General features: G+C 45.8%; 1 protein-coding gene, 1 non-coding gene and 1 pseudogene across 2 annotated transcripts in view; 2 read left to right on the top strand and 1 right to left on the bottom strand.

Moving 5' to 3' along the window:
- The first annotated feature begins 3,326 nt into the window (after positions 1-3,326).
- On the top strand, positions 3,327-3,449 carry LOC114510469 (annotated as a pseudogene).
- A 5,995-nt stretch (positions 3,450-9,444) lies between these two features.
- On the bottom strand, positions 9,445-9,548 carry LOC114510499. The gene has a single exon (XR_003685674.1). It is a non-coding gene; the product is annotated as a small nucleolar RNA U13 (small nucleolar RNA).
- A 602-nt stretch (positions 9,549-10,150) lies between these two features.
- The window catches only part of HAVCR1 (hepatitis A virus cellular receptor 1), a 29,743-nt gene continuing 28,775 nt past the window's right edge, over positions 10,151-11,118 (top strand). The window contains exon 1 of the mRNA XM_036014503.1: positions 10,151-10,478. Within this exon, the coding sequence (XP_035870396.1) occupies positions 10,232-10,478 (247 nt within the window). The 5' untranslated portion in view covers positions 10,151-10,231. The remainder of the gene's footprint in view (positions 10,479-11,118) is intronic.

Below are 11,118 nucleotides of genomic sequence, written 5' to 3'. Positions count from 1 at the left end.
ACAACTGGGTCCCCTAGCGTAGTAACGGATATTTGGTAGGCACTTAATAAGCATTTGATTATTGAGTGGATAAACGCTCCTTACAGCAGCCTGGTGAGATAGAGTGCTAATTATTCCCATTTTGCAGATGAGGACCCTGAGGCACAAAGTTTACTAATGTGAAGCCTTCGTGAGATTTGTGTGTTTTACTCACTGCTGTCTCTCTTGCTGCACAGAGCAGTGTGTAACACACTAGATAGTTCCTGAGTAAAGGAATAAAAAAACAAAACTCATCTTTCCTAAGGTTATGACCTTATAACAGAGACAGAATTCAAGCTCAGATTTGCTTGGTACATAACGTAATTCATTTCTTTGTATTTTGTTCCTTGCTTCATCCCTTCGCCTTTTCACTTAGTCTCCTAAGCCACCTTCCCTCTGACAATTGTCAGTCTGCTCTTTGTATCTGTGAGCCTGTTCTTATTTATTGTATTTACTGATTTTTAGAGAGAGAGGAAAGAAGGGAAAAAGAGATCAAAACAACATTTCGTTATTCCACTTATTTATGCATTCTTTGGTTGATTCTTGTATGTGCCCTGACCGGGGGTCAAACCTGCAACCTATGGGGATGATGCTCTAGTCAGCTGAGCTACCCAGCTAGGGCTCTTTTGTTGTTTTTTAAAATTGTTCCAGTGCATAGGAGAATTGATATAATAGGTCAACAAAGAATAGAACCCTTTACCAAAATCTGATAACATTTTGATACATTTACTTTATATATTTTTCTATTTTTACACACTTTTTTTCTGAACCCCTTTAAGGATGTTTCAGATATCTTCACATATTACTAAACTTCTTCCTGTACCTCCAAGAATAAGGATATTTTCTGAGATCACACAATGCCATTTTTATACCTAAGTAAATAAAGAGTGATACAACTTTTCTCGGTGTTCCTCACATTATTTTGTTCTGTTTTATGGTTTCCCTTCCACTCAGGACCCAGTCAAGCATCCTGTACTGCGTTGGGACGGTGTGTCTTCAGCAAAGCCTGTTCTCGTTATTCTACGATGCCCGGGAAATGCTTCCCTCAACTGCAACATTTTATTTCCACAGGCTCGTCACGCTGGCCAACCTCCCTCCCGCAGGGTTAGAAAACACAGTAGCAGAGGGGATGCGCTCAGAGGAAAACATCTATACGATCGAGGAGAACGTGTACGAGGTAGAAGATCCGTCAGAGTACTACACCTACGTCAGCTGTAGGTAGCGATCCCAACAACGTCTGGGTTGCCACTCTCCTTCGCCATCACACCCAGCTTGGATTTTGAGCTTGGGTCGTCCTCTCTGGAAACTCTGAAGTGTGTCAGCTGCTGGGCGTTCAGTGTCCTCCACAGCTACCGAGCACCCTTTTCTATTTTCCGAAGACCATGAGCTCACCGAGGACAGGCCCCTGACCTGCACAACACTCGGGCCTGTCACAGCATTATTACCTCTGCCCCCTGACAGCAAGGCTGCTCAGCCCCGAGACTGCGCGCTGGGGCATCAGGACTCAAGTGAGCTTCTGTGTGAAGTGGGAATCCATACTGTGGGGCCCTGGAGTTCCAGGGATTTCGGTCCCATGATGTGTCCACGAAGCTCCTGAGAGTGTAGGGAAAGCTATGTGCTGGGATGTGTGCATGTCTGTTTGGCCCAGAAAGCCTAAGGGCCACTGATTCTCAAGGAGCACGGCGACTCATAGAAGGTTAAGAACCCACTGGAGTGGGACTAGGTGGTGTTGAAGGTTTCCCTGGAGACTCAGGGTTTCTGAGCTTTGAGTGAAGACTCCAGCAGCAGATGCCCCTGCACAGCTCTCCTGCCCCAGGCAAGGAGAGGGCCCAGCGAGCTGGTGGCGGGGCAGGAGCACCTGGGGAAAAGGGAAGCGTGCTTGGTGTGTGTGGTCAAGTTCTGCTTGGGGCGCACTCAAAGGGAAACGTCCCTGACCCACTTCTCCATTCACGGGGAGAACTGGAGCTGTGCTGTTCACAGAAGAAGAAGCAGTGACTGGGATGCAACGTCGGGGACAGGCATTTCTTGGTTGAAAGAAGGCAGAGGGCTCCGGCGATCCATATTTGTCAGCATCAAGCCCCTCAGTGGAAAGTCCCCAAGCTTCCATCCAAGACTGTGGAGACGAGGTCTGCCTCACTTACTGTCTCCCCAGTGCCTGTCACTGCTCTCCACATCATAGAAATTCACAGACACAGCTCTGTGACCTCACTTCTCGGAGAACTCATGAATACCCCTAAGCTCCACGTGTGCTCTTATGCAGGTAGAAGTGGCTGTTGTGTCTCAGCGTCATCTCTCATGTCAGGCGCTTGGAAGTCTGCCCCCGCCCCCCATCTGTTTCCCCTTCCTGCTGGGCCCTCCTGGGCACACCAGGACCTAATCAACAACACACACCTGCCACTGCCTGAGGACCGCCCCTCCCAGGTGGTGACGGAACGGCTGCTGTGCCTCAGGCCATGGATGCTAGTCCCCAAAGGCACAGGCAGCCTGTTGGGTTGTTGCTAGGAGGCTTTCTGGCAGTCTGAATGAACTCTTGTGTGAATTCTCATGCTGGGGCTGCGTCTAGGCAGTTTGGGGAAGCACTGGCTTTTTACAGGGGCTATGGGAAGGAGATCGTTTTGCAAAATCCTAGGCGGTGGCTCCCACATAGGTTGAAAATTAATCGTAAATGTTATAAAGTTATGCAGTTGTGGAGGGAAGGGACTTCAGAACACACTGGACCAGCTCAGTGGCTCCCTCCGAAGGAGCTTCTCATCCTACAAAATCTGTTAGCAAGTGTGTGCGTGCACACGGATTACCATTGCAAAGGCATTTGCGAGAGTCCTTTTCCCTCAACAGGGGAATAGTTGATTAGTGTGGTCCAGGAGCCCATGGGTGCAGGCAGACCTAGGTAGTCTTCATCACTGAGCTGTTTTGCTAATTGAAGAAATATTTATTAATGCTTCCTATGTGCCAGGTACTGTGATGCTGAGACCAGAGAGACAGACCAGACAGACACACCCCTGACCCCCAGAGCTCCTAGTCCGACCGACCGGCAGGCGTACGGGTTCCACCCGTGTGGGCTGTGAGCGTTCACTGGCGTCTAAGCTGTCAGGCGCTGGTTTAGTCCTAGGAATAGAACAGGGAGGGGGCAGCTAAAACCCTTCCTCTGACAAAGCTTATCAGGGAGAATGCTACATTGCTATGTCTGAAGAAATAAAAACTTTGAGAATAGATATATATATATATAGATATATATATATCTATATATATCTATATATATCTATATTTAATGCAAATTTTTTTCTTTACCTTACAAAAGTCTGGAAGACCCTTCTCTTTTTGGCAGCAGTAAGCCGTGCGGTCCTGGTCTCTGTAATACATGGAGGCAGAGGGTAACGGCTCTGGCACTTTCTGCCAGTTTGCCAGTCCTGTGCTCTAGGGCTGGGACACTGGTAAAATAAAAAAAATCTGGAAGAAATGAAAGAAACTAATATGTTTACCCCACAGGGGCAGATGGTCAAGATACAGACTTTCACTTTTTTTCACATGCTTCTGTAACTGTTGGATGATCTCCATTTGCTTTTGTGATCAAAAGGTAAGTTTGAAGCATGATCACAATTTGTCTTGTTTGCTCTCCTCTTCTAGGAAGAAATGAAGGTTGCTCTCTCCTAGGAGTAGCCACTCACTCTCTCTCACTGCTTCGCTAATAAACTCTTTCCTACTAATAAAAAAAATAGAAGTAAAGGAAAGGAAGAGAAAAGAAGAGGAAAAAAAAAGAAAAGAGAAAAGAATAAGACTGGGACAAGTTAACTAAGCTAGGAGTCAAGGCCGGCAGTGGAGTGTGGCAGCAAGCTAGGACTGTCACCCTGGTTTTCAGAGTAGGATCCACATTACGTCAATTATTTGCAATGGCAAGGTGGCAGAAAGGGGAACCGAAAGCTACTTCCAATGCCCTGGAGATGACAAGATGTAACTGGAAAACAGTGTAATAGTATTGGATGTGTGGTTTGTTCATGGAGCGCTGCCTAAGACACTCACATTTTCTGTTGAGAGTGAAAAAGGAAGGGCTTGCTATGTTTTATCTGTCCATTACTCTTTCTAGGCTTGACATTCCCTAAGCAGAAATTCCACGTGGTTCCTCATCTGTCCTTCCCTCGGTTGTGCTGCCCAATGGTTTGGAGTTCTTTTCCCATGGAAGGCAGGGCCCTTCACCAGCAAAATGGTTCCCACTGGATTTGTTGTGGGTGATCTGGGACTGAACCCACACAATCTCCAAGGTGTCACTGCAATTAATTTTGGGGCATCCCTTGGGCTTATTTTTATTTAAATTTCATAAATTTACATTATAAAAAATTAAACTAAACCACATGAGTTCATCTCCAGATTTCTAGTGAGAAAGTGTGGATCTTTCCGGAGATAAGTAGAGATGCCCTAGAGCTGTGATTTTTAAGATTTCCATTAGTGTTTTCTGGGACTCAGCTGGAAAGAGGGGGAAAGGGTGGGGCAGCGGGTGGACCATTTGAGTGAGAGGTTCTCAAGCTTAAGGGGGGGGTTCAGATTTTGGCCGATTTTCACTGGAAACCTGGACAAAGATCAGTATGAGCCAGAACTGTTCCTTTCAGGCTTTAAGCTCTTCTACCTTTTCTTAGTTAAGCTGACTACAGTTATAAAGGACATTCCAAGTGACTCATTTCCCCATAGTGGCGATTTTTTTTCCTGAATTCTTGTTCACATTCCTTTGGCTTCTTGTGAATCTCTTTTCCCAGAGAAAACAGTGAGATTTTTAAAAAGCCTTATTTATTTACTTTTAGAGAGAGGCGAAGGGAGGCAGAAAGAGAGGAAGAGAAACATCAATGTGCAAGAGATACATCGATCAGTTGCCTCTTGCATGCCCCCAGCTGGGGACCTGGCCCAACACGCAGGCATCTTTTGGTTCTCAGGCTGGCACTCAATCTACTGAGCTACACCAGCCAGGGCAAGATTTTTTTTTAATGATTATTTAAGAAATTCATGTGTGGTGGTGATGGTGGGCTATTTGTTTAACCATGCATATTGTTTTAATATAGTTGTTTTGTGGGTGGGTCCCCTTTAGAAAATATTTTATAACATTTTACATAGTAATAAACAACAAGTCTTGGAAAAGCCCAGTGCTCTGAAGTCTCTCTGACCCAGCCCTCTTCCCTAAAGCTGGTGTGAAGGGAATGTCTCACAATCGCGTGATAATGCCACAGGGCACACGGGCTACAAGTGAAAGTGTGGATCCCAAAGCAAATCTGTGATTTTCTCCAGGTTTCCAAGTGGATGACACCATTGTTTTCATTTTGGGGTGGGGTTCAGCCACCCTGATAGCGTAATTCCTCGGGGAAACAGCCTGCCGTGCACACGTGGTTCTGAAACTGCACGCAGTCTGACTGCCTGCCGCTGCGACAGCCAGTTCTCGAGAGCCACTGTGATGTAAAGGAAAGTGGTTTATTGGCAGACGCCGGCCGTCTGTAAGATGGGGGACTCACGTCTCAGAGCCCATCTCCACACCTCGGTGGAGGCAGAGGTTTTTATACGGAGTGAGAGGAGAACAGGACAAAGAGATCAAGGGAGCGGGTTGAGTAGTTCTCTGGGTGCAGAGGAGCACACTCCATTCTGCCGAGGTAAGCGAGGGTCTGGTGTTCGTCACCCTGGTTTTAGTCACCCTGGTTCCAGGGAGGAAGGTCTTAAATCTGCGTGACTTTTCAGGCCTGGAGTCTGACTTAAAATCAAGCTCTGAGCCAAAACTTCTAAGGACAGCCTAGCAGAGAACAAATACTCTCCAGCCCACTGGAAGATAGCTCCTTGTAGTCTGTTTAAGTAAGTAGATAAATTCAGCAGGAACGCTGCGGCAGATTGGAGAAGTTGGATTTCAAAGATACTTCCCACTGTTCTTATGGAAAGGCGTGGCGAAGAGATAAAGAATGGAATTCTAGAAGATTGTTGTCTTCACCCATAAAAAGCTTTGGGGGAAGGATCAGTGACAGCCACCAGAGGCGGAGCTGGAAGCCTCCTGACTCGCTGGTAAGTAGAACCCTCTGGAAACTTATGTCAAGGAGAAAATCAGAACTTTGTTGCTTGAACTTTCTGAGTATTATAGGACATAGTAAGACAATGATGCCCTGGCTGGTGTGGCTCAGGGGATTGAGCACTGGCCTGGGAACCAGGGGATCACTGGTTCGATTCCCAGTCAGGGCACATGTCTGGGTTGCAGGCCAGATCCCCATTTGTGGGTGCATGAGAAGCAATCACACACTGATGTTTCTTGCCCTTTCGTTCTCTCTCCCTTCCCCTTCCTCTAAACATAAATAAATAAAATCTTTAAAAGAAAAAAAAAAAAGACAAGGATGATTGAGCCAATAGGAATTAGGGAAAATTTGGAGGGGGCGGAGTCTATGCGGCTGAGCTGGTAAATCCTGAACTCCTTCCCAGACACACGTCAGAATTAAGTCTAAATTGTAGCATAGCCATTGCTGGTAACCACCTGAAGACTAACCGAACAGAAGGTCCTTTTAGGTTACAAAGAAGAAGCCCCAGAGAGACAGGTAAGAGGGGTGAACGTGCGGTCCGGGCAATTCCCACACCCCCGTGTGGTGGTTCATGAGTGGGAGGGGCAGCTGGGCTGCAGAGGTTCCCCCCTGACGAGCCAGCAGGCTGAGCGCCACACGAGGCTCCCTAGCATGGGGCAACTGTATTGGGAAGATGAGTCTCCATTACATCCAACTTCGAACACCAGTGGGGATTATGTCTGAGACTGAGGAAGGGTTGTGGGAGACCAAGGCTCTGTACTCAGAGGGTTCAGCGCAAACTCACTCCCTCTCGGCTCCAGCACGGAGGCAACAGTCCCGGAATTGCCTGGGACGTAGGGGAGGAACTGCATTGACTAACTTGAGGGCAAAGACTGGAGGGACAAGGGTCGGTGGGAGCTGTTTCAGGGCACGGAAGCTCTGGTGGGTGTTACTGTTCCTTTGTTGCGCTCTCCTCCCATCTAGCTGGCCCTGAGCGGGCAGGTATGAAATTTCTCTTTCCATCAACCTGGCTAACACTGTCTGCCCTGCTCTGGCTTTCCCCTGAGACCCTGCCTCCCCTACTTCCAATCCGCTCAGCCTGCTGGGCCTGTTCCAGCCGCTCCACACCCTTCACTGGAGCCTTTGGGCCCTCGCTGTCTCTTCTAAATGCCCTCTAGCACTATAGGAATCCTGGGTTGCTTCTGGCTTTCCTTACAATCTCTCCCAAATGCCCTCCAGCTCTATAAGAGCAGCAGCTGGGCTGGATACACTCTACCGCCCCTCCCAAATGACCTCAAGCTCCAGAGGAGCCCTGGCGGTGTTCAGCAAACCACGCCCCCTTCCCCCTAGACACTCCTAAAAGCCCTTAAGCTCCTTGCAGGTAGTGGCTAGCCTCAGCTCCCATTGTAGCTCCTGCCTTAGCACAAATGGTGCCAGCCTCAGCTCATATTGTAGCCTTTTGCAAGTACCCTCAGCCTGGCACAGGTAGTAATTGGCCCGGGCTTACTCCATGATAGCTCCGACCAAGTGGCCCTAGGACCGGCCCAAGTAGCAAATGGCCTCAGCCACCACAGGAATCCCACCTAAGCAGCTCTAAAACTGACACACCTGGTGGGCAGCTAAAATAATGAATGCCTCATAGGATATAGGTAGGTGTCAAAAGGTGTTAGTATAAATATTGCCTCTAGCACAGAAATGCATACCTTCCAAAATAAAAAAAATAATTATATGGGAGAAAATAAACCACATAGCTATAAGACATTGAGAAAAGAATTTGAGGATGATGCAAATAAATGGAAGGATATACCATGCTTGTAGATAGGAAAAATTAACATTTTTAAAATGCCCACACTACCCAAAGCAATCTACAGATTCAATACAATCCCTGTCAAAACACCAATGCCATTTTTCATAGAAAGAAATAATCCTAAAAATGTATATGGAACTCCAAAATAGCCTGAATAGCTAAAGCAATCTTGAGTTGGAGGTACCATGCTATTTGATGTCAAACTGTACGAAAAGGCTATAGTAATCAAAACAGCATGGTACTGGCATAAAAACAGACACAGTTCAATGGAACAGAATAGAAAACCCAGAAATAATCTCACACCTACATGGTTAATTAATCTATGAAAAATGAATAAAATATAGAAAAGTTTAAAGGCAGTGTCTTCACTACATGATGTTGGGAAAACTGGACAGACATGGAAAGTATTCTTGTATACACTGTATACAAGAATAAAGGAGCTGGGAAATAAGGGTTTGCTTCCGAGGACAGCTTTGCCTGTCTGTCAGAGGTGCAGAGCCCTCAGCCACCCTGAGCTGACAGACCTAAAGCCATTGTACGCGGTCACCAATCCCCAGCAGAGGAGGCTCCTGTAATTCACCCAGTCAGGGTGAAAGCAAAAATTGCAATCTGAGCATTAAGACTTGTCCCCATACCATCTGTTGGGGGGCACACCAAACAGTCCATTCTCTCTCCTTTAGGCTGATACCATCATGCATTCCTGGGTGGCCTTCACAGGCCTTCTACTACTTTGGACAGGTAAGTGAGTGGGGGGACTGGGGTTTGGAGGCCCTGAGTGTGTGGGTGTGGTAGAGGAAGATGGACGTTCTTGGGCTCTGTTGGAAGGTAATGGGTCAACTAGTGAGCAAAGAACCAGGCTGCAATCTTCCTCCAAAGAAGTTGTTGAAATGCTCTGAAGTACAAAATCTGTGGCTAAGTATAACTGCCATTTGTGTTTGAACCAAAAAAGGCGGTGGGTAGATAGTTGGGTATGCATATGTGTATATGGGAGAAATAGTATCAGTGTTATTATGGGGTGGGAGGGAATGGAGAGGAGAAATGGGGATAGGGTGGGAAAGCAACCAGTCTTTCATTGCACACTTTGTGCAGTTTGATTCTTATGAAGACGACATGGGGTTTTAGTACCACTCGCACAGGAGAGAGTGTATGGTCCTAACTGGCATAATCCAGCACTTGATTGAACGTTCTCCAATGCTCTGGCTTCCTCAGGGGAGGTTAGAGCTGTGCTCTAGAGCTGGCTGCCATCCACTCACGAGAACAGGGACCTACCTGGGGTTTTTAGAACAGCCCTAAAGCACCTGATAAGCCTTCACTCCTCCTGGAAGTATTAGAAACCCATTTTTCAAAAATTGATTTCTACAGAGTTTAATAGACTTCTGCCCTTAAGCCAACAATACTTTATTTTTTTAAAATTTTTATTTATTTATTTTTAGAGAGAGGGGAAGGCAGGGAGAAAGAGGGAGAGAAACATCAATGTGTGGTTGCCTCTCATGAACCCCCAACTGGGGACCTGGCCCGCAACCCAGGCATGTGCCCTTACTGGGAACTGATCCAGTGAACCACACCAGCCAGGGTGCCAACAGTACTTTATTATTTTTTTATTTGTTTTTTGGTCATCTGGGTAAAGTGCCGATGTTGTAGCCAGGTTTGTGGGAGGCACATGTCACACCAAAGTGGGAACACCCAATCGTCACACTTAGGAACTACAGAAGGATCGGCGCCAACAATACTTTAAACAAACCATTAGCCCTGCTTATTTTTATGAGAGAGGGGTAGTGAGGTGACTTCATTTGTGATAGACATTCTAAAATTGCAATAAAAGCTAAAACTTCAATGGCAATCGAATTTTCAGATGTATTCAACTGAGACAGTGACTGGCTCTTGGGGACAGGAAGAGTGACATCCTTGTGTTTCCTATTTAATAAGCAGATCCTGTCAGACCCAGAATGAAACTCAAGCCCTGGTGTTGCTCGAGTGTCCTTAGGTTTGAACATTTTGGAAAGAAATTTGAAAACAAAATGTAAAATGTTTGTACTCTTTATTCTGGTGATTTCTCTTTCAGAAATTTATCCTATTAGGAAAGACTCCTAAACATAGAAAAAAGTTTAAACTATGTTTTAATGACAAACATCAAAAAACAAAATGCTGATAAAGATGTAAACAGAAAAGTGTTTATAATAAAGTTTTCGATTCAAGATGTAAAGTCACATGATCACCAATGAAATAAACTACCTAAAGAGAGAAAAGTGGAAATGAGTGTAAGTTAGAATATCGAGGCCGCGTGTTCTGTGTTCTCTTTATTGCAGATGCTGTGGTTTCTCAGGCACGAGTGGGTGGAGTGGCGGGTGAGCCGGTCACGCTGCCCTGCACCTACTCCACAGCTGGTGGGACCACCTCCATGTGCTGGGGCCGGGGGGCGTGTCCTCTTACTCGGTGCCTGAATCAGCTCATCTGGACGGATGGCCACCGCATCACCTTTCAGAAGAGCAGGCGTTACAACCTGAAGGGAATGATTTCGCAAGGCAACGTGTCCCTAACCATCGAGGACGCAGCCCAGTCTGACAGTGGCACGTACTGTTGCCGGGTTGAGTACTCGGGGTGGTTTAATGATTTGAAAGTCAACATATTATTGGATGTAAAGCCAGGTGAGCTCGTCTGCCTCTTCCTTTGATCACTTCGCGTGGGTGAACTTGAACTGAGGTGTTTACTGTGTGGTAGTCATTTTCTCTTCCTTTACTAAAGAAAGAGGAGGTTCCTGCAATCCTATGTTTTAATAACTCCTGGGAAACAGGATTGCTTAGTTGTGTAGAATGAAGTGTTAAAAACAACTTTGATTCAAGAGCATCGGTTAGAGGATCTTCCTGGTCAGTCAACAGTCTCTTAAAGCAGTGATTCCAAAATGTCAGTTACTTCATGAAAAAGCATTTGCTGCTCCACTGTGATATATACTGAACGTGTTTCTGAAGCTGAATTTACTCAGTTTAAAAACATCTATTTTTTTCTCTGAATTTATTTCTTAGAGAAAGAATAAAGTGTCTTCTCAGTGTTCTAAAGTTATTATGGAAAGTTTCAAATGTATAAATAAGCAATATTTTACATAATACTACCAAGGAGATCTATCACCTAGTTTTCATATATGTATCAACTCAGTTGTGTTGCATATATGTTGTTTAAATGTATATAATTCAGTCCCAACCTCTATCCTACCTTGGATTTCATGAAGCATAATTCATATCATATCACAACATCAATTGTTTAAAAATTAAAATGAGTTCATTGCGATCT

The sequence above is a fragment of the Phyllostomus discolor genome, chromosome 13 (genome assembly GCF_004126475.2).
Source record: "Phyllostomus discolor isolate MPI-MPIP mPhyDis1 chromosome 13, mPhyDis1.pri.v3, whole genome shotgun sequence".
Classification (NCBI taxonomy): domain Eukaryota; kingdom Metazoa; phylum Chordata; class Mammalia; order Chiroptera; family Phyllostomidae; genus Phyllostomus; species Phyllostomus discolor.
Note: the sequence above shows the minus strand (reverse complement) of the source record. Positions and strands in the feature narration are given on the sequence as shown.